This window comes from Vitis riparia, chromosome 8 (genome assembly GCF_004353265.1).
Source record: "Vitis riparia cultivar Riparia Gloire de Montpellier isolate 1030 chromosome 8, EGFV_Vit.rip_1.0, whole genome shotgun sequence".
In the NCBI taxonomy this organism is placed as follows: domain Eukaryota; kingdom Viridiplantae; phylum Streptophyta; class Magnoliopsida; order Vitales; family Vitaceae; genus Vitis; species Vitis riparia.
Window position 1 is genome coordinate 14,718,539 of NC_048438.1, and position 26,262 is coordinate 14,744,800.

Here is a 26,262-nt window from a genome sequence, read left to right on the forward strand (position 1 = left end):
AATATTTGAAAAAACAACATTTGTCTATATTGTATCTCAAAAATTTGAAGTTTCCAAAAACATTTTATCTAACAATACCAAATTTTGTGCATAAATACTAAATTTAGCGCATAAATCATTTATAAACAATGTTTTGCATTAAGTGAAATTCTCACCTAGGACAAAATTTTGAAAGATGAAAAAGACACATAAATCATTTATAAACAATGTTTTGCATTAAGTGAAATTCTCACCTAGGACAAAATTTTGAAAGATGAAAAAGAAGAAAGGTTTAAAGCACTCAAAAAACCTTCTTAAAAATAAAATGAATCTAAAGTGATATATAAAAATAAATTATTAAATTTAAATTTATTTTTAATTTTTAGTTTATTCACTTGTTTTTCTTCTATTATTTTTTTTCTCTCTATATAAATATTATTTATATTTTTGATTAAATTTCCAAGAAACCAAATATGCCCTACCAAAATTATTATCAACTTGCAATTTCGTTTCTAGTGAGATGAATGAGTACAGAAATTTGAGCGCACGTGACTTTATTTTATTTGTTTCATTTATTTAATTATTTTTAAGTAATTTTATTCAAAATTCATAATTCGCACGTGCATTTTCCTAACGTTCCCACATTCAAGATTTCAATGTATATTCAAGTAATTATTAATTAAGAAAGAGACAGGCAATGTTGATTCTATTATTAGAATGACAAAACCAACGATAAGCTGCTGCTTCTTCTTCTTCCTTTGGTGGTTGCCACCCTTCACGCTAATGGATTTTTCTTATCTCTAAAACTCCGGGGCTCTTCCCTTACCTGTTCACAAGCCAAACGACCCAGAATCTGATTCTCCTCTCGGAGGTATGATTATGGCTCTGCTCCTTTACATTTTTGTTTTTTTTTTTTTGGTCTTCCCGAGTTATGGGTCCTTTTCTAGATGATTTTGTTATTTTTGAAAAATGGGTTTGGATAATATGGAAGAATATTTGGGTGCTTGATTCTTTTGTCTTGTGTCGCTGTTAGGATTCTGGGAATTTGCTGAGAAAAGAACTGAGAAATTTCTTAGATTCTTATGATTTATGTTGTTTTGGTTCCGGAAAATGAAATGCTGAACTCAACGAAGCGAAATTTTTGTACAGGATTCTTTGAATGAAGATTTTTGAGTTATTATTATTTTTTAATTTCTGGTTTTATCAAGGGTTTGTAAGTCCGAGACAATTTGAGATTCAAAACTTTTGTTTGCTTTCGCTGCATTATCACGATGACCAAACAAACCCTGGTTTCTGGTGTTTTATAATGTACATGAGAGTGAGATACAGATCAGCCGTATATTGCAGAATTCCAGAGTTTAATGGGCGTGACTTTGCTGATTACTTGATGTTTCTGTGGATTTTCTTTTAATTGTCGCCTCAAGCTATCTAAATTTTGAAATTGAAGCCCATTTACTTAGTCCTCTCTCCCTAGTCTTTTGATTTTTAGTTATACTTGTTTAAAGGTTTCAAGCATTAAGTAATTTGAGCAAACCATTTCTCTACATTGCCTGGTAATCAATCCCATACACTTTCTCCTATGTAGTGAAACAACTGTGTAATGCACAATTAATATGCTCAATTATCCCTTTACCATGGTGCATTGCCATCTGAAATCAAGACATCGGGATTGGCCAATTTATGCCTAATTGCTCTGCATATGGTTCTTTTAGCATTCTGCTATCCTCAAACATAAATTAAGAATTTTTTCAACCCCATTTTTCCTTGTTAACTATCTTGAATCAGCCATATTATTAAATGTCTAAATTCCTTAATATTCTGCCTCCATCAGCACATCTTTTTTCAGAATGTTGAAAGAAATATCTAGATGCTTTTGGCACATGTAATAGCTCAATGGGTAGTTTTTGAATTTGGTATTTTAGTAAGCTTTTTGCATGGTATTACATTGGAAAACTGCTGTAAGTTCTAATACAATTGAAAAAAAAAGGGTTAAACTCTTTCTGGTTTTGTGGTATATGATTTTTCTTGTTGTAATTTGGATCAGGTTTGACAACACTGTAGATGAAGCCATTTGTCAATCAAGTAGGTTCAATAGGTGTTGCTTGTCATATATGGGAAAGCACATGCAACGTGATCGCTCTGGCATTGCCTTTAATAGTAATGATCCAGGATGCATGTGGGGCGTACTTCAAATGCTTGACTACAGTCACTGGCATAATTTCAAAAAACGACTACCATATAAAAGGCACTGTGGTGGAAAGCATGCCATGGGTAAGCAAACTTGATTCACTTTGACTGTCAATCGTCTCCTCCCAACATTTTCACGAAGCTATTTTTGGATCTTGCTTCTTTGGCTGCATTTGCAAAATATATTAGTATGTTTGTGCTGTGTTTAACCTAGGTTGAGTTTCTGGACTTTCATTGAAGGTTTCTTTAATGTTTTACATGTTTATTTAATTTAGACTATTATGCTCACCTTTTTGTTGTGTGTTGATTTTTTGAGTGACATTTACTGAAATTTGGCATACAAGGCTGGCAAACAATGTGATTTCATGGGCAGTGACTGCAACCTGCGGCTCCTTCAGTAGTTGCTGAGATATTGTAGGAAGGAGAGGAAAAGAAAACTTGGAATCTTACAATAGCCAATTCAACACCAGCCCATTATAAGATTTTAAGTTTTGTTTCTTTTCCAGTGATTTATCTGAAGCAAATGAGCTAAAGGAAAAGGTCCGGTGTCCAGCAATTTCTCTCAAACAAATGAAAAGCTATTAGAGGGATTGGTGTTCACCTGACCACTTTATTTCCTTTTCTCTGCATATGCCTTTTCTCTCCTTTCCTTTCCTTTCCTTCCTTTTTCTTTTCTCACCAAGCGTCTCATACATTAACTGGCTTATGTCTTTTACTTTTACTGGTGTTCAATGGTTTATCTGATTGGCTGTGGGATTTTGATGGGCTTACTTGCCATTGCATATTCAAACAGACCTTAACATTCAAAACAACCCACAAGATTTTTATTGCTTTTCCAATAGGTTCTTTTTGGTCCTTATTGCCTCTAATGAAATGTAAATAGGTTTCATTTTCCCGTTTCTGCATGCTAATAAACTTTTTCCTTTCTTGTAGGGGTTGCAAATCCAGGGAAAAATATAAACATATCCGATGCTGATGAAGTACAAGAATGCATTGTTGCTGAAATGGACAAGTCTCCGGTAAATTCATGAAAAGATTTTCCTTTTTATTATAATTTTGTTGCATGCTGAATTCATGAAAAATACAAACTTTTGTTGCATGGTAAATTTCTGGAAAGAACATTTTTCTTTTATTATAACTTTGTTGCTTGGTTATCTTGTCTGACAAAAGAGAACTTGTAATACATGTATCAACTATAGATTGAAAGAGATGCAGGTTAGATTAATGGTCTTTCTTCACATGTGTGTTTTTCATTAGAAATATTGATCTTTGGATGGAATAAATGCTTCACTAAGATTTAACTTTTTTCTTGTCTTCATGCCATTAAAGTGGGTTAATGCAAACAGATGGTGATAGTTTCTAATTTGGAATCTATCAGATTGAAAAACAGATGATGAAATCCAGTCAGACAACCAAAATCTCTGGGAAAGCTCGAATAAAAGCATTGATTGCTAAAGATGTGTCTAAAAGAAAGGGCCAACATCACCAAAATTCGACCCACCTAACACGCTCACAGTTGCTGAGAACCGAATCTATCCATCGTTTAGAATATGCAGATCGGGATCCCCTTGCTGATATAATCTTAAATGATGAGAGTACAAGTTCACACCAAAACAATGAAAATTCTTCTGATTCTAGCACAACAAATGTAATGCTGGCGAGTGATCCTGAGGAGCCAATTCCTAGCAACAAAAAATGCGAGGCATGTAGCACCACAGGTACTTTGAATTACTTGGGGCATGGAAAGATTGATAATCATGGAAAGAAACTAGTTGATAACCAAACATTTCTTGAGGAGTCATCAGACAAACCAACACAAGCTTTGTCAGCACAGAAATTGTTGTATGCAACAGAGCCCCCTGGAGTCCCTCCGTCAAAGGAGTTTCTGGATGCTCTTTGTATAATCAACATGAACAGGGAGTTCTTCCTCAAAATTGTACAGGACCCTGAGTCTCCTTGGGCGTATCATTTCCATCATCAATGGGCAAGAGGTGTGAAGTCTGGGTTATCCAAGTCTGGGTCATTTCCTGTGCCTGGGCCATCAGGTGGAAGGGATTTTGGGCCAATTGAACTTAAGTACAATCAGAATGAGATCACTTCCCATTCAAGATCAGAAGGCAAGTTGCAAGCTGGTAGTCAAACACAAAATTTGGCTGAGTTTGAGTCTACAGAAGATGTCAGTGAACAGTCAAAGTTTCGAATCACTGATGATTCTTCTCTAGGTTTGCCCCATCACTTCAAGCGCTGGAGTGAGAATCAAGTGGCCATCAGGCGTTTCAAGGATCTTAAACAGAAGATAAAACATGCTATCAGACAGAGCAAAAAGGAGCGCCGCCGGATCATTATGGATGCAATCTTTCACAAAGTTCCTCATGGCCATAGGTTTCCCAAAGATGCAAAGAAGCAGATTGCTGATCAATGGAAGGAACCTGCAACCAGTAGAAACAGTGAAGACAGCCCTGGAAGCAGTTATGGATGGGGTCATTCTGAACCTGCCCTCAGCAAGCAGACTTCATTTCCCAGCAAATGCCTAGAAAAATATACTCAGTTGTTTGAGTCTAGTTTCAACAAAGAAGCCAAATACCAGATCTCTGAAAGATTAAAGGTGAGAACAGAAGATGTGGGTTTGCCTTGTGGAAGTGACCCAAAATCCCTGAGAAGGATTCTTTCGTTACCTGATTTTAAATCCTATTTTGGTCTTCAGAGTGAGGACTCTGGTGATAATTATTTGTCAGAAATGGCAGTCAATACTGTAAGAATACAAAGTGATTATGATGAACAGAAGTCTCTAGAACTTCCTCTAGGTTCTGAAAATCATGTACAGTCTGATGCCATTGGACAAAGTCAAAAACACTTGGAAGAAGCTAGTGAAACATATCCAGTTAAACAAGATCAGGTGAGACCAACATCAGGCACAGATGCTGAAGTGAATGCAGCGGATTGGACTAATGATGATTTAGGTGATGTAACAAAGCAGGATACTACATTTTACCAAGGACAAGGAATCAGGACCACAGAAAAATTTAATGCAAATCTGTCAGAACCAAGCCCAATCTCTGTGCTTGACTCCAATGTGCGAGAGGACTTAAAGTTTCAAGATATAGTCAGTCCGGGAAAGCTCCCCATATCAGAAGGTGCATTCCTTTTCCAATTGTTTCTTCCTCTTGTTTACTCATATTCATTGCACATGATATCACTTCCATGTTTGCATTCTCATGATCTTTAGTGAGGAGGGAGGGAGAGAGAAAGGATGAAAAGGAAGAGAGAGAGAACATAGTCGTAACATAAAAGTAAATAGGAAAGCAGATTTTGAAGGATTTTTCAGCATCTATTTTTTTTTTAAAAAAAACTGCTTTTATTGGATTGCATAATGAAGGAGCAATCAGTCTTCTTGCTCTCAACTGTTTTTGGAGTTCAAGAAACTTCTGACTTTTGAACTATATATTGTGGTAGAAAGATTGCTGATATTATGCTGAACAGTTTTTACTGATTTTAGCATTCAAACCATCAAGTAAAAAACTTTCTTTTGTAAAGACAAAACAATATCTAGTAATTGAGTCATATTTGCTAATTTGATTCAGCATCTTTAATCTATGATTTGCTGAGAATTCCTTTCATTTTTTCTTTGTCAATCTTCACGTTTATGGCTGCATATGAATGTTATGGATTTTCATTAAATGTAAGCAGATTTAGAATTAGAATCAAGACAGCCCCATTCTGAAGGACCGGATTCTGCAGTCAATCAGCAACATGAATCCAGCATGGATTCTCCTACAGTTGTTGAAAGCAGATTTGATGTTGAGAAAGTAGATCTCAGGAAGCACTTAGACAGCGACTTTTTTCCTGTTCCAGTGGATATAAAAAACAAAGCTGAATTCAATTATGTTAGAGATGTGCTAGAGTTGTCGGGGATTATCAGGAATGAATTGCTTGAGACATGGCATTCCATTGACAAGCTGGTGGATCCTTCAGTGTTTGAGGAAGTGGAAGGATACTTGCCCCTTGAACCTGAGTGTTCAGGAAATGAAGAAGATGGAAGTTGCAGCCATCTGCTTCTGTTTGATTTAATCAATGAGGTGCTAATGGAGATTTATGAGAGATCATTGACCTACTGCCCCAGGCACCTGTCTTCCCTTTCCCACATCCGTCCAATGCCTGTGGGATATCATGTTCTTGAGGAGGTCTGGGCAAATATAAGCTCGTACTTCAGCTGGGAACCTGATCCTGACCAAACGCTGGATTATGTGGTGAGTAGGGATCTAGCAAAAGGTGATGGGTGGATGAACCTTCAATTCGAGGCCGAGTGCTTGGGGCTTGAGCTGGAGGACTGGATATTTGATGATCTTCTAGATGAACTTCTTTGCACCTGAACTTCTTTCGGCTGCATCTGTTTTTCTTCCTAAGGTGCCTTCACCTTTCTCATACTTGAAACTTTTTTCTTCTATTGATTGTGTAATTATTTATTTATTTTTTAAAACTCAAACTTCATGAAAGAAATAGGGAAATTTCGATGACGAATCCTATACATACCGTACAGTTGGTAAAGAGGAAATTACTTCATACTTTTGAAGTTGTGGCAAATAAAAGAATATTGCAATTTGTTAGATAGCCTGAATGCATTTTACATTGCCAATGGAGCTTCTTGCTGTGTTGCTTGAAAGTGTTTCATGTTGGCTTTTGAAGAAAGGACAGACTCGGATGATTTATGTACACCTTCATAAGTCTATAGATTTTTCATTGGATGCTTGGTTTATTTCCTTCCATTCCTATTATAGTGATTAATGGATTTAATTCCTTATCAAGAATTCTGCATCCTTTTTGGACCATGTAGAAACAAATGGCGGGCACTAACCGTTTTTTAAAATGAGGCGGTATAAAGGATTGGACAATTTTAACCCTATTCGGTTATCATGAGTCATGACAAAAACTTTACCCGAAGACCAGCCTTGAGCCCGAGGCCCAGTAGCTTCAGGCTGGTGATGCGCTTGGGAATTGGGCTTCAAATTTAACCTGGAAAAAGTCCATCGCTGATTACATGGGGATGTGGTTCATATCTTAATACAAAGTTTTGCAGCTGGGTTTTAAGTTATGTTCGGTTCTTGGAAAATATTAAGAAAAGAAAAAAATTGTTAAATAAAATGATTTTCTTCTATTTGATTTCATTATGAAAAAAAAAAAATAAATCAAATATAAATAAAATTAATTAGAAATTTATGTATTTTAAAATCATTTAATCTTTATATAATTGAGGAAAATAAGTAAAATGAGTTTAAAGAAACATATAAAATAATTTATTAACTTTAAATCTATTTTTTATTTTCTTTCTCTTTTTCTTTCCTTTAACCTTTCCTCCTTATTTTCTTTTCCTTACATTTTTCCTCAAATTTTTCATGAACCAAATATAACCTTAAGCTAATATTATAATTTTATAGAATTTTTGTTTTTAAGTTTATTTTTTAATAAAAAAATATTTTATTTGGAGTTTTCCCGAATCTAGTTTCACTTTTTCTTCAACTTTTTTTTTTAAATGATCATAACTTTAGTTTTAATTGTATTTTAATTATTTTTTTATTTTATACTTTTAGTTTTAATCGTATTTTTATTCATTTTTATTTTTAATTTAATCCTCTACAACAGAGTTTTTATTCAAATTTTCTAATGGAAATATATAAGAAATTAGGTATTTTTATAAGAAATATTAGATAGAGAAGATTTTTTCCACTTGAGGTAATTCATGCCAGTTTCAATTATAATCATAATATAAACACAATAATATATATATATATATATATATATATATATATATATATATATAATTAAATATATTTTTTATTTTCTTTCCTGCTCAATATTAAATATTCAAAATTATGAATGAAAATAAACTAAAGACAAATCACAGATGAAAATAAAAATCAAATTTATAATAATAAATTATTTATTTGTAAACTCCTTCTAGAAAATAATAAAAATATATTATTCACAAACATTTTATCATTTAATCTAGCTTTTTAGGCATAAATTTAAAGCTTTTTGAAGTCATTTAGTAATTAGATTGGTTGAATATAATTAATTTTTAATAGATAATTTATTTTAATTAAAACCATTTAAAAAAAATTAAATAAAAAAGTTTGTTATGACAAAAGGTGTCTGCTACTCTAAAATTGTCTAAAATATCTATTACAAAAGTGAAGCGATGTAGAAGGCATATACAAGACTTCTTGTGAACTCTTTAGAATATTTCACATTATTCTACCATCTACCATCCATCTTTGGAGATGTGTGACTATCTTCGATTTTCTCTTTATGTTATGCCTTTTTAAATCTTCCTGATGCTTCTCCTTATCTCCTATCTATTTGATATTTTAGATAATTTTATTTAAAAATATTTTAATTAAAATGAAAAATGATTTTTTTAGTTTTTTTGAAAGCAAGTTTTTTTTTTTTAAATGTTTCAACTAATCTTATTTACAATTTTTAATACAAGTTTAAAATATAAATTTTGGATTAAAAATAAATAAATCTACCTTATCACTTGCCACATAAATACCATACAAGAATGACAATGTCAAATATGGCTAGTAAATTGATAATTAAAATATGACTAAATCCCAAGAGAGAATGACAAGTTGTAATGATAGTGACCCGTCCACTTGTTAGAGATACATTTCTAGCATTTTCAATGGTTAGAGTTACATTTCTAGTATGTTCATAATTGAAATATGAGTTAATTTATAATTTCTTTTTAAGTCATTATATTTAAATTAAAAATATATGAAAAAATTTTAAAAAGAAAAATTATAACCTCTTACACAATGTTCACTTTTACACCATGGTGTTGTTTGTTTATTTAATTTTAAGAAAAATCAGATGAGGTAAGTTTTTTTTTTTCAATACCTAGGATTCCTATTTTTCCATTTTTCTATTTATTTTATTTTATTATTATTATTTTTAATTACCATTCTAGAGGTTTTTATTTTTTTATTTTTATGGTTATTTTGAAAATAGAGTTCATTGCAAGTTCTGAGCATCCTTCCTTTCCATTTTATTTGTCATTAAGAATGGGAAGATATTTGGGCCAACATCTATTAGCTACAAAAGGAGTCATTAATGACGTATGCAGAAAGCGGTACATGTAAATATGTAGCAGGGCAAAATATGGATGTTGGAGGAAAGTCTTGCTGGATGTTAGAGCAATGGCCTATTGGGTTCAGCTTTTGTGGGAATTTGCACCACCGCCCATTAATGATTCTAGAAAAACTTGTAGTTAGCCAAGATAACCCCTCCGCGTCCCGCTGATCCTCACTAGGATTCTTCTGGGACTAGATCAGTTCCCGGGTCAAATCATAGCCCGGCCTATGAAGTCCCATTCACTCATGCATAGTGAATAGTGATTAATGTAGGTCCTTGATCTTTTTCTAATTAATATCACCTTGATTGATAGCTCACATACTCGTATCATCCGCAAAGTCTTGAATTTTCCTGTTCCTGAATTCGATGAACGAGACGTGCACTACTCGTTCTGACAAGACCATTCTCCTGTTCCATGTGCCATTTGTCATTAGGGTTCAAAGTATCGACCGACTCGTATCCGTCTCAACACCTACCACGACGAGACCTATACAATATAATGCATGAACTTGATTAGGAATCGATTAGACTCGACTGACCCGTTTGAGTTTTTGAGTTAACTTTGTTAGGTTATAGAGATTGTTCTTTCAAAAGCAAACACTTATTCTGAAATTTTAAACCATCAATGAAAAGATAAAAAAAGACGAAGAAAAAAAATCTCAACCCGTGACCGATTCGAAAATAAGCAGAGAAGAATGAGGGCATGATTTAGGATTTATTTACCTGTTTTTCCTCAAAATCGAGTATTATTGGAGGGTGAAACTTTGGTGTTGGCAATTTTACATGGAGAATTGAGTCCCCAATTTACATGGAAAATACCTTTCATATAAACACTTTAATATTATTTAATAATAACATTAGGAGAATCAAGTACCCTATTTGGTAAAGTAAAATGATATAAAAGGTATAGATGAGGTTTAATGATAAATTAAAGTGTTTATATGGCAAAGTGCGAATTAAATCGTCAATTTTTAATATTATCACAAATAACTTTGAGCTAAATGTGAAAAAAAAAATTGTTTTGTTAAAATTTTCAGTTTATTTAATTATATTTATTTTATTTTTTTAATTTATACAATATTTTTATAATTTTTTGAAAATTTTAATTATTTTATTTTACGTACCGCCCAATACCAAATCGAGACACAAAGACCGATATACCTCGCGACCCTCTAATCGATACCGCGTCTTTGAACCATGTTTGTCATGAAATTTGACTCGAGTACTTAGGATCCTTGAGCGATACATCAAAGTTTTTTTAACACGGGTGAAACTTTTCAAATCAGAAAGCCCTGAAATCCTTTAGATGGTATTATTTCGTATGTGTCAAGACTCGAGCTAGTGTTGCTCTAAGAAAATGACTGGCCTTATTGCCCACATGCAAAAGAACTACAAATCCACAGCAACCAGACGAATTTCATTTAGGGCCCTCCACAAATCGATGCTTGGTAGGGCTAGCTGTTTTCTGGCGCTCGCGGGATGCGTCCCTTCAAGGGCTCAAAGACGATTTTAATAAAAAGAACAGTGTTTGGACCTCAACAGTACCTGCACCCATGTGATGCAGGGCGAGAATATGACTTAACGTAAGAGTGCAAAACAGAAGAAGGGGGAACCACCAGTGTCTGGGCTCTGAAGGAAGCCTTGACGTGAACCATGATCCTTTCTTCCCATTTGCATTGTTTACTTAATAATTAGAATTTACCATTTATTATTCCTGATATTCTTCTCGCGATACCTACATTCTCTTAATATTAAAATATTATCTTTCCTGCCAGCGGAAAACGAACCCAAATGCTCAAACAACCGTGGAACTGTTTTCCGTCGGGCAAATCTGACCTTTTGATAACCAGTGAGTAACATGCCAATAACCCCATAATCAAACAAATATGATAGTACATTTGCCTACTATTCACTCCTCTTCAATAATTATTGTACTTCCTTTGTGGTACAATGATACATGCAGTACATGATTCTTTCACACCGTTAATAATTGGTCGAGGGAGATATTATAGTAAGGAAAAGGGTAAACGGGGTACTAAATAAAATACCTTCTCGATGCCCTACCATAAGGAAAGCTGCAACCTTCCACAGGATACTAAAACCTCCACTGAAATATTTACTCCTTGGGGGTTGGGTTGGGTTGGTAAGGAGTCACTCTCGCCTGTTGGATCGACGGAGCGGTTGATGTTCACTTTCCTCTTTTGCAACTTGTAGTTTTATCTTTTTACCCCTTGTTGGGATACTTTGCTGGCCAAGCAGTCAACAAAAAGAACGTTTTCCTTCGGCGAGAGTCGAGACTGATACGAAGGAGAAAATCTGCGTCCACAAATGTTATCCACACGCGCCTCGGGCGCGGATGCGTGTGATCCGGCCGTGTACTACACACGCGTTTGGGGGGAGCGGGGAGTGAGAAGGTGAATAGAAGGATAACTGGATAAGTGGCAAAACCAAGCTTCCGCCACGTCACACCACGAAACACGTTACTACTGATAAATGTATATTCCACGTATCCCTTCATCAAAAAATAGTTGGATTGTGGTTTTGGAAGGGGCATGGAGTTGGGATCAAATTACAGCTATGCCATTGTTGAGTTGTGTTGCATTAATGGTAGTTTGGTAAATATTAAAAAAATAAAATAAAATTACAACAATGCATCCGACTTTTATAGTCTAAAGAAATGAGACGTAGAATTTCTGTATTTGCAGCAAAGAAAATTAGTATGTATTCACTTAAATTACCATAAAATTTAATTGTAACAAATTAATTTTGGTACCCGTGAATGTGATGAGACCGATATTAATGCTGGTTTGAAGTGGGCACAGAGTGGGGAGCAATAGCAGAATGCGACAGAGGTGCACTCCTTTCAAAATCATCAACCGTCCATTAAATCGTCATACACGTAAAAGTAACGTATGGTATTATTGGTATAGTTGGAGAAAATTCTACAAGTCACAGGGGAGATGAACACGCGCGTGCAAGGAGGCAGATACAATTATAGACCGACGCTTAAGTGATCGGCATGATGCGGGGTTTCTGACAGGTGGACGGTGGATAGACAACGTTCTCTCTCCTCCACTGCATTATATAGTGGGGGCTAAGGCCTCCTCTTAGACTCGCGCTACCGGAGTTTTAGGTGACTGATCATTTTCTCCATTTCCATCCATCTCTGAACATGTCTTGCTGCGGAGGAAACTGCGGTTGTGGGTCTGGCTGCACCTGCGGCAGCGGCTGTGGAGGGTAATTGTTCACTCTCATTTAGATTTGTTTGCTTGTGGTTTTCAGAGAGAAAAGCTTTTGATGGATGGAAAAAAGGTTGGCGAGATTAAAGATCTTTCACTATCTTAAGCCATCCTTGTAAAAATTCTGAAACTTTTCACACTCGGTTTTGCCGTCCTCTTTCTCGGAGAGAAAAAGAAAATGCCGTGCTTTACACTTTCCCTGGAAAACAAAGGGGCCTTGGGGTCTCTTAGCATCTTCATTTTTTTTATTTAAATCAGGTGGTGGGTTATTCTAAGAAATATTTGGTTCCAGGACTGTGTTGGGTGTGTTCTTGATGGGCATTTATGGTGGTTTTTTTGAAGATATCTATCTGTTTTATTTATTTGTATAATTTTCTTCGATGATGCAGATGCAAGATGTACCCGGACTTGAGTTTCTCTGAGGGCGCCACCACCACTGAGACCATCATTGCTGGTGTTGCACCAGTGAAGACGTATGTGTTTTCATAACCTATAGTCAATGATTGAATAAACCAATATGTTATCATGATTTTTGATAGAAGATAATGGATTGAATTATAATTTGCAGGCACTTTGAGGGATCTGAGATGGGCGTGGGAGCTGAGAACGGATGCAAGTGTGGATCCAACTGCTCGTGTGATCCTTGCACTTGCAAATGAGAAACCACTCCCTTACCGCCACCAGAGTAGAGACCACCGTAGAAGAAGGAATAATAGCATATGACGACCCTACGTGTTTGTGTCTTGAGTCCTGTATGATCAAGGTGTTTTTAGGAGTCTTCTAAAATAAGGTAGTCATGGCTAGGCTTCTGTTCTAGCAAATCATCAGTCTCTGGTTTGTTATGGTTTCTACCATGGCTGCTTAGTATTTGGTCAGTGTAATAATAATTAAAAAAAAAAAAAAGTACTGATAGTATGAAGGTCTCTGCTGGTTTTTCTTGATTTTCATGTCTGTGTTGGAAGAGTGCGAGTTTGAAGCAATGAATGACAACTCCTATCTTCTATAAATTCCTGGCTCAACCTCTTCTTCTCTTTCCGGGTGTCATTTGAATTATAGCAAAAATAAAGAAGAAATGAAATTGAAAAGAAAGGCAACAGTGGAGAGATGAAATGGGTGGTTGAAGAAGAAGACACAAAGCATGGTTGGCCGATGTTGAGACAGTGAAAAATGAAGTACTCAAATCAATATTTTTTTTTTGGCATATTCGTCCTTTCACGTTAGTCTTTATCAAAAGCAAAAAGCCGTCTTAATCAAAAGCAAAAAGCCATCAACTGCCTCCACCACACCTACAGATGATATTAATAGGATTTTGGTCAAAATCCCAGCTTTCTGAGGCGCCCGGTGGCCACGGCAGAAACCATAATTAGGAAGAGATTTCCTTGTTTTTACCTTCTTTTTGTGCTCCACAGGACCACAACCAACTTTTTAATATTAAGAGAAAAGAGAAATAATCAACTATTGAAAAGGGGATCCCCTTGGGTCTTCCCCACTATGTGGTGGGACCATTGCCGCCATCCATTTCAAACCTAGTTTGTCATCTTGATGAGATGATAAGAAGAACTTCAACTCGAGTTTGTCATCTTGATGAAGTGATAAGAAGAAAAAGTGAAATAAATATATATATTTGGAAGCACTAAAACGTTACTTTAAAAAGGGTATGGTTGATATATATATATATTCTTTTTGCAAATGCCTCGATGCATGAGTATTGGCTATAGAAATTTACAACTCCAAGAAATGATATATTTGTACATAAAAAGATGGATTGATTAATCTTTAACATCAAAAACGATTTTAAAATAATGATAGATTCTTAGGCTAGTTCGCAGAAAATTTTGAGGGAAAATACAAGGAAAAAAAAAATACAAAAGAAAAATAGAAGAAAATAAAAAATAAATTAAAAGTCGATAAATAATTTTATTTGTTATTTGAAACTCATTTTATTTATTTTGACTCATCAATATAAATATTAAATAATTTTAAAATACATAAGTTTTTAATTATATTTGATTTTTTTTTATATTTTTCATAGGACAGCCAAACATGAAAAAATCATTTTTCTTTACAATTTATTTATTTTCTTAGTATTTTCGGGAACCAAACATAATCTTAAGGAAAAAAAAGGATATTCTTAGCTTTATCAAGATATCATCAATAGAAGATCATTAGAATTTAATAAAAGTTGGAATTTTAAGACCCATCATCCCATCTTGAATGGAAGCAAATACGTGCCTTAAAGTCAAATGATTCCAAGCACGCTACAAAGATTACAACATCGCAAGTAATCCGCGAACAAGGGATTTCGCCTACAAATGTGAGTGAATGAGCTTTGCTTTCTCTGGTCAATCAAATATTCCTTTAGCAGTTCTACCAAATACATTATAGACCTGTGGATGGTTTTTGAGCAAAGTAGTCTTATGTTAAAATCTATGGCTGAATCTTTAAGCAGCTTAAGAAAGAACAATTATTACCTGTTTGGATGAGAGGCCAATCTTCTCCAAATCACTCAACTGGACCAATAAAAGCTATACTTATTAGCATTACTTGATTAATTGAATGAACTTAAAAGCTCATATCAGCAACAGATGGGCTTCTTACCATTTTTAGTGGACTTGCTTCTCTGAGTTCAAGTATGTACTCTGCCCTTTTCTGTCCAATCCCCTGGATGACGATAGCAAGGATGAAGAAAAGATGTCAGTTATATGAAAAAGATGATAAATTTGGGGTGTTGCTGTTGATATATTTAAGTATACCTTTAACTCCAACAGCTCCTCTCTGTAGTGAAATTGGCCAATAATGAGCTATAGTTAGTCCTCTTGCATAGAAAAAACCAAAGAAAAATGAAGGAATTTAATAGAGAAACCCTCACTCACATGCTGGCTGTATTCAAGAAGTCGATATATTCTTGAATGAGGGAGCTCTGTGTGTTAGATATTAATACAAATCAGTACTACAGGTAGAGAAGACTGAGGAGGAAGAAAAACAGTATGATGTAGAGAGACATGCTTCTACATACCTTTAAATTAGAAGTTCGCACATTAAATTTATCAAGGGGTGTTGTGTCAACCATTTGGAAGTTGTCATTTGCACAGGTCATGTTAGTGGGTGTTTTGGGAGTCTTTGGTTCAAAGGGTACTGAGCATACTTGGCCTTTGGATGAGAGATCCTCGAGAGGTTTTCTGCTATCACTGGAGTTGACAGGGGAGAGAACTTTTCTTAGAGAACCCCGAAGAGCTTTAAATTTCTCACTAATTGGTGGTGATCCAATAGAGTTGGCAGATTTCATGGTTGTCATCTTCTTGTCATTTGCCAATGCATCATCTATGGAAAAGTAAAACAATTTTTAAAGCTTTAGAGAGAAATTCAAGCAGCCTTGCTAGAGACCTTTTGCAGCTTCCATGGAAAATTCAAGCAGCCTATAGATGGCTACACAAGCTAAGCAAGTGGAAGCAACAAAAACAGTTTTGGAATATTTTGATCTTATAATCAATTTTGATTTCCTTGAATTGTCTAAAGCAACAGATCAAGTGTGATAAATCTCAAATAGAAGCAAAATACCAGGTAAAATTGTATTTGTTTCTGAGGCACTCCCATCCCCACCAGCCTTGAACTCGTCTTCTGTATTGTTGGTATTGTTCTCAGCAGCAAAGTTGAAACTCTGCAATGAAACTTCAATCTGTGAATATGAAAGACTAAAATGTTTTATGAAGGCCAAAAAAATCTACAAATAGGAAACAATAAGATGTTTTACAACTGCATTTTCTACTTGCAGGTTGAATGAAAAGAAAACAAACATTACATGAGTTGAGTCAAGAAACTATCATCAGGTGAAGCTAAGAAATTGTTAATTTTCCATCATTGAAATAGTCAGGCATTAACTTGTCATATAAATAGCATATAAAATTTCCAAGAAATGTTTTACCAAATTCTAGAACTTACCTCCGTGCCAGAATCAACTGAACCTCCATTGTTGAATAAATTTCTGTGCTGCACAGAAAGAACCCTGCAAATAAAAAATAAAATGTCTTGATTGGAACTAACGTGTCACATAATATCACAAAAAATTCATGTGTAGTCTTACCTTTCTTTAGCATTAGAAGCACCTTGGTTTGTAATAGCCTTTGCTTTTGTGGAGCTGTGACATGGATAGGGCTTCTTCAAAGAGCTCAAAGAACTAGGAGCTTTGCTCATAAGAGGAGAACCAAATGCCCCCATTCTTTGTGCACTCTTTGTCTTTCCTTTTGATTCAAGCCAGGCGCGCAATTTCGCCTCCATGTCAACTTTAACATTTGGAGTATCTTGTTTTTGAGCCGATGGAACAGAGTTAGATATGTGGCGCGACCGTGCAGCCAAGCTGACCGTATGAACAGATTCTTGGTACTCTCCTGGATTCTGTTGGTACCAAAAATGGAATTACTATTAGCATCCAATAGTACCAAAAATGGGAAAATCAGTCCTGGGAATGTTCATGATAACAATTTCTTACCAGACAAGCAACCATCAATGCACGGCTGGTTCCTCCAAGGGAATCTTGCAGTATCCGGGTCAGTTTGCTTTCTCTGTATGGTACACGGGGCTTGTTATTGTTAAGGGCATAAATCACATTTGATAAGGCAAATAAGGACTGGTTGATCTTAGCACTCTCTTGGAGACGTATCCCTTCATTGCAGGTTCTTCTGTTGTCTTCATTACCTGATCAAATCAAATATACAGTTCAGAAAGCTTGATATAAACCAATAATTGAGTTGATCAAGGGGTAGTGCAAAACCTGCTAAATCGATGAGGTTCAACTTCCCAGTAACAACAGCACCGGAGCCATCATCACAAGGAGTGGAAACAGATATCACAAGGACTCCATGGCTTCTGCTAGAGACATCATTAAGCCCTGTGTGTGCAACTTTTCTGCGCTGAATTCCACGAGAGAAGACCTCATAAAATTCGGACATGGAACTTATTGGGACACGAGATAAGCCCTTTAGATGAATCTGCCCATCTTTGTCATCCAATATTGCAATTTCCTTTGCTTTGACTTCCAACAGATCATAACATCTGTCCATATAGACCTCATAATATGACATCTCTGCAGTGCTGGCTGTGCTCCAGCACATAGTTAGAACTGCTGACATGGTAAGTGGCATTAGACCTGGAAGCTCATCAGTGCCCTGCATCATCAATCATGTCTTGGATTTTCACCATGAAGATAATAAGAAAACAGAAATAAAAGAAGCTGAAATTCTGTTTGGAGAATGTTCTGAAAAACAAATTTCCATTCTCTAAACAAAGACAGTTTTCCAACTTCAAAAAACATGTTTGACAAATTTTGGATTGAAAATAGTTTTCTAGGAATTTATTATGAAAACAAGATGATTTTTGAGATCATACTTGAATTGTACATAAGTGCACAATGCCTTTAAAAGAATCAACAGAGAAAACTGTTTTTCATATTTGAATTCCTAAACAAAATTTTGTTCTGAAAAAACAGGCTTTTCTTAAAAATCAGTGGTCAAACAAACTCTAATTCTTTATTTACTTGATGATAAATTAAAATTGGAGCCTCGAACTTATTCTTATTGGGACTAAAAGAAACAAAACCCTCCATTCAACTGATCCCAATTCAACTATTTAACTGAGGTGGGAATTTTCTTTTCATATCTCCCCAACCAGAACTACATTAAAAATATGATTGAAAAAAGGAGAAACTTGTCCTATATAAAGAATAACTTTGTTTTCCTCAATTTTCTGGGAAAATAAACAGCGGTTCATAGAAATTAGCACTAGGAAACAAAAATTGGGTTCTTTATCCATTTGCCTGATTGAGGATGACTCTCATTTTTTCCAAAACTAAATACCAAAAAAAAAAAAAAACCAATATATATCAAATTCAAAATTTTATTCACCTCTCTTAATTGTCCAAAGATTTTTGGGGAAACAAACGGAAGGTAACTAGAAATAAACAAGTCCCAGAAATAGAAATTGGTTACTTGGTTTTCCAAAGCCCAAACAACATAAAAGCATCCAAAAATAAACAATAAAAAATCATTTACTCTTCTTTACCATCCTCGGTTTTCTGGGCAAGCAAACAGAAGGCAACAAGAAGTAAACTAGGCCTAGAAATAGAAACTGGGTTGTGGGTTTCTCTTGATACGGACCTGCATGGTGTAGGTTTTTCCACTGCCAGTTGCCCCATAAGCGAAGACAGTGGCATTGCAGCCATGAAAGATACCTGGAATCAAAGGGCTTACTTCTCTGTAAAAAATCAGACTCACATTGTTGTCATGTGGGCCAAGAAAAGAGTCCAACTTGTAGCACTCCCTGCGACTACACCCAGAAACAACACAACCCAGAAGCCGAATCAGTGACAAACACCCAGAGATCAAGGACTCAAGATCTAAACCAAAAGCATGAAATTTTTCACCTGGTTTCTTGATCATTAAGATGAACAACAACTTCTTCACCAGATTCACAGTCTTGATCAAGGACCGAGGCGCATGAAATCGGGTTGCCGTTTTTGGCAGCGGCGATTTCGTGGGGAAGAAAGGGGCGCACCCTCACGATGACCCTGACCTTGGAGATGGAGGTGGATTGCAATTGCATAGTGTTTGCCTTTTTGGGGGTGATGAGTGAGGTTGCCATAGAGGAAGAGAAGATTCGATTTGCAGAGAGTGTGGAGAGACAAAGGCGGTGCTCATGAAAAATGACCGTTGAAAGGCCGGGCTTGGGTTTTAAACTTTGGAGCTGCGGTTTCTGTTTGAATTTGAGTGGGCCAATGTGGCTCCTGCGCTCTTTTTTGGCTTCTTTCCATTTTCACGTGCCACGTCATCAATTCATGTATGCCACGTGCTCATCAATTTTTGCTAATTGTTATGATGAGGTCATCTCCCAAATTCATATAAATTAAATAAAATCCATATATCCCAAATTGGGTAATTTTAATTAAAAAAATAATGATGAGTCCCGATGGGCAACGATTTCGTTGAGAGTTGGCTTGTGTATATGAAGCATGGCCTGGTAGTTGGTTGGACTGTGGTAAGTCAGTAGGGTTTTAGGGTTTGGGGTTTTGGGAAAGAGGAGGAGGAGTCCAAAACCTCATTGTTCCATAAGGCGGTGAAGATGGATAAAAGCATGCTAGGAGACTTGGACTCTCTTCCCGAGGAAGCTAAGCTCCGAATGTCTGCTATGATCGACCAGCTCCAGATCCGCGACAGGTTCTCTCTCTAAATGTCTCGGTTAATTGAATTGGATGGTGTTCTATTATTTGTTTTCTGTATTTGTTTCCATTTGTATGCATGGTGCTATTCTGTGGAGGTGTGCTGATTGTAAAAAGCAATATGTATTTTGTATGAATGAGCAATGTGGTGAAATTTATTAATTATTTCCCTTCTGATAGTGATGTGATGAGGTAGAGATTGCATGAATTTGATGTAATTTGGGGGAAATTAGCAGTTTTAGGTATTATTTGAGTTTCGTGCTTATTTGTGTTGAATGTGGTGTGGGGATAAATCCTTAAGAGGAAGCCTTCTCAGATCCCTATGTTTGGGAATTGGGTGTGATGGTGTTGGGAAGGATTGCGGGTAAGTGTTTTTTTTTTTCTGAATTTTGTTAGATATTTTAAGAATCGGGAGTTCTAAGAGGCAGACCATGTCATGAGTTTATTATATGAGGGGACGAATGGGAAGGGTGGGTTGAGAATAGCTTGACATGGACCCATCTCAGGATGGGAAATTTTCTGTGAAATCTTCTCACCACATGTGGGTTACAACCAGGGGGAGTGCCTTCCCTCAGGAAGTATGGCGAAGCAGAGCCTGAATGGAGGTTAAGTTTAGCCTGATGGCCTTTTTAGGCATCATTTTGACCATTTGATATTTTGGTGAGGAGAGGGAATATTTTCCCTAATTGCCGGTGCAGGATCAAGGGGCAAGAGACAGTGGACCTCTTGCTTATGCATTCTCTCATAGCTTTGAAGCTATGGATTCCTCTATTCAGGTTTATAGAGGCGTGCTAATGCTGCTTAGATCGTTTAAAGTGATGTTTGATGGTTGGTATGGAAGCTTAGATATTTTAAAGAGATGTTTGATGGTTGGCATGGGAGAATTGTGCAAATAGCAAGGTCATCATGTGGAGAGCTGCTCTCTTATGCTTAGGTAGATGTTATGGAAGAAAGAAACATTTGAAAGTTGGAAGAAATGGAAGAGCCATTGCCAGAGCCGAAGTACTTGTTCTTTCTTGGATGCCTATTTTATTGGGTTGTCGTTGGCAAAGGGAGTAGGACTCTCTCTCTCACCTATGAGATTCTGTGATTTATTTAATAGCCTGTGTTCAGCTTGTTGTTCCTTCTCATTTTCCTTTGGATTTGGCTTTTTGGTAAGCATATTCTTTCAGGCCATTTGAACTTTCTCTTACTATTAAACTAATAGTGACCGTTGTATTTGGGATGATTTGGATTTAGCACAAAGTTGATTTATAGAAGCATAGTGTCATAGACTTAGTTTTTTCCTAACCTCGTGCGGCACTTAGACAAGTCAAAGCCTTTGATCTTGTTAAGTCAGCCTTACTCCCGATGCTTAGCTTGCTAGGCTAAGACACACTCGATTTTGAAGCTTTAGAGGGCATAGTAGGCAACACTTAAAGAATGGAAGCTTTACAAGTGTTTTGGAACTCACTTGCTTGGTTAGGAAGTGATTTTAGGTGGTGCCTTGGCCAAATGAGGCATTTACCTATTTATAGGCACCTTAGGAAGTTTATAAAACCTTGGAAAGTTCCTTACAAATAAAAAATAATCTAGAAGCTCCTACATTAGTCTATTTACAACGCTATATACAAAATGCCTTTGGAAGACTCTAGAACACCCCACACTATTCCAATGCTCTCCTAGCCAAGTGTAGAGATGTGTGGACATCTCTACCCTTCTCTAGAAGCTTCCATACTCTTTTACTTTGTAGCTAAGTGTATATATCTCCAGGGGTCTCTAGAAGCTTCCTATCTCCTATATAAGCCTATGGGGAGGGTCATTTGAAGCATATTGTGACACTCTCCCCCACCCATGCCGTTGACGTCCCCGTCGTTGCCTCTTCTTGAAACCTCTTGATGTGTTTCCAAAACCTTCTCAAGGCATCCGCATGTTATTAGCTTGTTTGTCTCTTAGGTGGTCCTTTTCATCGGACTAGATACTCTATCACAGGAGGGACCCCTTGTCTCCTGGTGACCCGTTCAGTCAAGATATTCTTCACCTTCTTCTCCCATGAGGCCTTGGATGGATGCAGACACCTGCACTTTCGATGTTTGGAGTGTTGCTTCCTCTTGCCCATCAAGTTCACCTTTCTCTTGGTGACCTTGTCCATGTGTGTGTGGGTTACGTTAGCTCGCTCCCCTTTTGCCTTCTTTACTTGCACCCCTGATAGTAAGGAGGTCTTAGGCGTACTAGACTTTGGGTTGACTTAGAGGGCACCTAGTAGCTGCATCGAGCCCATATGTGCTTCGTCTTCCTATTTGCTCTCCTCAATCATGTCACTAGCGCCTTCTTTTTTGGACAATCCCGTGCCTAATGTGGATCGTCACATGGGAAGCATTTGATTTTAGGCGTAAACTCCTTACTTTCTGCCTTACCCTTTTCTTCCCGGATGTTAGGCGTCTTGTCTGATCCCATTTTAAGAGCATTGTGGTCCCTTGAAACCTTGTCTCCCCCACTCGTGGCGTGGCTATCCTCCAAAGACTCAACCTTGGAGGAGTCTTCCCTCTTATAATCCGTTAAAGACTCTACTACTGTCATAGCAGTGGCTAAGTCTTGAACACCTCAACGCCTTAATTCTTGCTCGGTCCACCCTTGCAGGTTATCCAAGAAGTTAAATAACAATTCCTTCTCAGTCATATTAGGAATCTCAAGCATGAGCAAAGAGAACTCCTTGACATAGTCATGAATCAAGCTTGTGTGCTTGAGGCGCCTCATGTTTTTCCTAGCTAAGCAAGCCACATCTTCAGGGTAGAACTGCCTCTTGATCTCCCTTTTGAAGTCCTCCCATGTCTTTATGATGCAAATGCCTTTATCCATATCGGTGAACCTCCGACACCACCATAAAGTAGTTGTGTCAGTAAGGTAGAGGGTTGTAGTTTTTACCTTAGTCGCCTTATTAGTTAGTGCGATAACATCGAAATACCTCTCTATGCGCCACAAGAAGTTGTCCAACTCCTTGGCATCTCGTTTGCCACTGAGCTTGGGCACCTCCACCCTTGGTGCCTTATGAGTGGCCATGACTCGTGCTGATACGACAGTCTTGTAGATGACCAACTCTTGTCGAACCTCCTGATCTAGGGATTCCATGCGTGCAGCCAAGACCTCCACTCTTGACTTCATGTTAGCAAACATGTTCATGACCTTGTCTTGGAAGGACAAGAACTCCTCATGTGACACCGACTAAACTTGTGAGCCTAGCACCCCCTCACAAAGGTCTTAGATATGCTCCCTTAGATCCTCTAAGCCCTTCTCCATGCCTTGCTCAATCAAGTCCACCCTCTCCTAGGTGTCTGCCATGGCTAGCTCCACCTTGGCTAGCCTTGCCTTCATGTTGGCTAAGTCATCATGAGATTTGTCCTTCTTGCCCTTACCTCATGCAACAGGCTCGGTCTCCCTTCCACGGGTTTACTCACTAGTCTCATCCACATTGGAGCCTGACATGTCCGCTTCGTACCCATGCTCTAATACCAATTGTCACGGACTTAGTCTTTCCTAAACTCGTGCGGCACTTAAACAAGTCAACTCCTTGATCTTGCTAAGTTAGCCTTACTCCTGATGCTTAGCTTGCTAGGCTAAGACGCACCCGACTTAGAAGCTTTAGAGGGCGTAGTAGGCAACACTTAAAGAATGAAAACTTTATTACTCAATGGAAGTTTTACAAGTGCTTTGGAATTCACTTGTTTGGTTAGAAAGTGATTTTGGGTGGTGTCTTGGCCAAATGAGGCATTTACCTATTTATAGGCACCTTAGGAAGTCTCTAAAACCTTGGAAGGTTCCTTATAAATCAAGAATAATCTATAAGCTCCTACATTAGTCTATGTACAAGATGTCTTTGGAAGACTTTAGAACACCCCACATTATTTCAATGCTCTCCTAGCTAAGTGTAGAGATGTGTAGACATCTCTAGTCCTCTTTAGAAGCTTCCATACTCTTTCACTTTGTAACTAAGTGTAGATGTCTTCAAGGGTCTCTAGAAGCTTCCTACCTCCTATATAAGCCTATGGGAAGGGTCATTTGAAGCATCTTGTGACAATAAGCTGTTGACTGCGGGTTCAGATCTGGCTGAGAGTCTGTTCTTTGACTCAGCCTGCAGTTGACAGTCCTAATACATAGATGAACCAATGTTGCTGAATGTAACTCATGTTGAATTCAGTAGTGGTTGTTTCGGTGAACTTATATATATTTTTATATATATATATATATGATATTGTGATCTGGGTTTGTTTTTATAAGTGAGCAGGAATTGTGTACCGGCGTTGTGTTAAAATTAGATTATAATTAGGCTACTCTGTTCACTTGGGTTTGTTTTCATGAATGAGCAAGGATTGGTTTATTGGCATTGTGCTATACTCAAGGCACTCTTTTATGCCAAACATTCCTTGCAACACTGGCCCAGGAAAGATGGGCAGTCTTTTATTTCATTCCAAACATCAAAAACTCCGACAAATCATCTTCCCCAAGTGATAACATTTTATTATATGTATAATAATCTGACCTCTACTGTATTATAAGCTTGTTGAAGTGTATACTAGTCTACATAATATGTGGAAAAATATCATATAATGTTTGTTAAAGCTAGTAATAACATAATGATGGAACATTTAAACCTAGCTCAAAATGATGCACCAAATGGTTCGCTAGGGCCGATGATGATGAAACATATGCATGCATAGAAAATTCAAGATTTTGTATTCTTCTTGGATGAGAGATTTCCATGTTCATGGTTAATTAATTCCCATCTGATGGATGACTCTGTTCTAAAGTCTTCATTTTTTATACCTTCCAAAGTTGCATATGGAGTGGAAGGTTTTCTTTTGCTTTTACTTTTATAGTATTAATCACTGGAAAAGGTAGCTTGTGATGTTTATATTAAATAAGATCTTAGCATATTATCATTTCTATTGCAATAGCTTATAGTAGCCACAAAAAGGCTTTGAATGTTAAAATACGAAAATCCGGGATTAGTTAAACAAATATGAGGGATGCAGATGAATTGTGAATGCTAATGGTCTGTGGATCTGTCATTCCTGGTCATTGTACAAAAAAAAAATGTGGACAATTTGACATACTATTTTCACCATGTAGCATGATTTTCAATTTTCTGTATTATAATTCTACTGTGTCTATCGTTGCTTCACAGTTGTGGGATTTTTGGGTTAAGAAGGAAAAAATACTGCTCAACATATTAAGATACTGCAATGCTAAAGATTGTGTTTTATTTTGTTTTCCTTGTCAAAACAACATTGCAGTCTAAGGATGTACAATTCATTGGTAGAGAGATGTTTCACCGATTGTGTTGATAGCTTCCCGCGGAAATCCCTAGACAAGCAGGAAGAAACATGTGTTCGCAGGTGTGCTGAGAAGTTCCTGAAGCACTCAATGCGTGTTGGCATGAGATTTGCAGAGCTTAACCAAGGAACAGCTACACAGGATTAAGTGTAGCTCATCAACTTTTTGCAATGGAAAACCAATCGGAAAATGTTGAAATGGTTTATCACTGGAGTATGGGTTTAGGATGGGTTTTGTCATTTTGTTATACGTCTGCATTTGTGATTAAATCTGATAACCTTGTTTAAGGTAGCATTGTATACTGGGACGGGAATGAATTGAAAACTTCATTTTGAGTGTCTTGTTTCTCATTGAAAGGATTAGGGAGACTTATTAAGCGTTAAGGCTAATTTGTCATCATGAATCTTGATAGATGTTTTGTAATGGAGACGAGGCAGAATATGGGGCAAGTTGAGAATGTTATTGAGTTGGGGCAATACCATTTTGAGTGGTTTTTTTGGTGGCTAATAGCTATTACTTGCATGGCCATCCCTGTGTTAATTCTATTTTTCTATAAGCTGGGCTTAAGATTATTTAGATAATATTCATCCATCATAATCCGTCTGTGTTGGTCCCGAATTAATGACCTTATTGGATTTAGCTTTCGCTTTAGATAATTCGGTTGATTTTTCTAAAACAGGGAAATCACTTTGCGTGTTTTGAGCAGTCGCCTAGTGCATAAGTCCATCGTAACCTATAAAAACTAAAAAGAATTATAATAAGATGTGATTACTAGTAGGATTAGAAAGTTAATGGTAAAAATCTCAGTCGTTGACTTGGGTAGCTGCTATACTGTCCATAGTTATTGCTCACACTGCCCCCTGCTCTCCAATCAGCAGCAAAGAAGCGGTCAATTCTGATTTCTGACAAAATTGGGCATCACCATCACTACCCGATTCTTCCCGTGTTCATTCTACGACATTATCATTCTTGATATTTCACCGCAATGGCACGATTCCTTGTCGTTGATTTATCCGCTTCCTTTTGTCTTTTTTTTTTCCCCTTTTCGACAATCCCCAATCCCCTTCATTTTCACTTTGGGACAGCTAAAACATCTCGTCCTTCATTCTTTCCCTTGAAGCAAATGGGGATTTGAAATCCATGCAAGAGGAAAACAATTCATATTAATTTAGGATTTCATAAAAAAATACTTCTTTTATTTTGAGTTAATGA

At 36.7% G+C, this 26,262-nt stretch overlaps 4 protein-coding genes and 1 non-coding gene across 6 annotated transcripts; 4 read left to right on the forward strand and 1 right to left on the reverse strand.

The window, feature by feature from the left end:
• The first annotated feature begins 712 nt into the window (after nt 1-712).
• Nucleotides 713-6,770, forward strand: LOC117920014. 2 transcript variants are annotated; one of them, XM_034837355.1, is made up of 5 exons: nt 713-850; nt 2,024-2,250; nt 3,100-3,185; nt 3,545-5,300; nt 5,854-6,770. In XM_034837355.1, the coding sequence occupies exons 2-5, from the start codon at nt 2,091-2,093 to the stop codon at nt 6,534-6,536; spliced, it is 2,685 nt and encodes an 894-aa protein (XP_034693246.1). In that variant the 5' UTR covers nt 713-850; nt 2,024-2,090; the 3' UTR covers nt 6,537-6,770. The 2 variants fall into 2 exon arrangements, with proteins under 2 accessions (XP_034693246.1, XP_034693247.1); XM_034837356.1 differs by lacking the exons at nt 713-850; nt 2,024-2,250 and having other exon boundaries at nt 3,101-3,185; nt 3,496-5,300.
• Nucleotides 6,771-12,402: 5,632 nt separating this feature from the next.
• LOC117921326 (metallothionein-like protein type 2) lies at nt 12,403-13,540 on the forward strand. Its single transcript, XM_034839194.1, has 3 exons — nt 12,403-12,531; nt 12,923-13,006; nt 13,102-13,540. The coding sequence occupies exons 1-3, from the start codon at nt 12,467-12,469 to the stop codon at nt 13,190-13,192; spliced, it is 240 nt and encodes a 79-aa protein (XP_034695085.1). The 5' UTR covers nt 12,403-12,466; the 3' UTR covers nt 13,193-13,540.
• Nucleotides 13,541-14,669: 1,129 nt separating this feature from the next.
• LOC117919820 (kinesin-like protein KIN-10B) lies at nt 14,670-19,224 on the reverse strand. Its single transcript, XM_034837083.1, has 13 exons — nt 18,949-19,224; nt 18,683-18,851; nt 17,302-17,695; nt 17,020-17,225; nt 16,615-16,925; nt 16,473-16,536; nt 16,092-16,191; nt 15,550-15,854; nt 15,407-15,453; nt 15,287-15,308; nt 15,132-15,194; nt 15,005-15,043; nt 14,670-14,920 (listed from the first exon to the last, which is right to left on the reverse strand). Exons 1-13 carry the CDS (start codon nt 19,164-19,166, stop codon nt 14,876-14,878), a joined length of 1,983 nt encoding a protein of 660 aa, XP_034692974.1. The 5' UTR covers nt 19,167-19,224; the 3' UTR covers nt 14,670-14,875.
• Nucleotides 19,225-19,486: 262 nt separating this feature from the next.
• Nucleotides 19,487-25,557, forward strand: LOC117919751 (mitochondrial import inner membrane translocase subunit Tim9-like). The gene is made up of 2 exons (XM_034836997.1): nt 19,487-19,738; nt 25,011-25,557. The coding sequence occupies exons 1-2, from the start codon at nt 19,644-19,646 to the stop codon at nt 25,195-25,197; spliced, it is 282 nt and encodes a 93-aa protein (XP_034692888.1). The 5' UTR covers nt 19,487-19,643; the 3' UTR covers nt 25,198-25,557.
• LOC117921367 lies at nt 24,077-24,225 on the forward strand. Its single transcript, XR_004652328.1, has one exon. It is a non-coding gene; the product is annotated as a small nucleolar RNA snoR135 (small nucleolar RNA).
• Nucleotides 25,558-26,262: the final 705 nt, after the last annotated feature.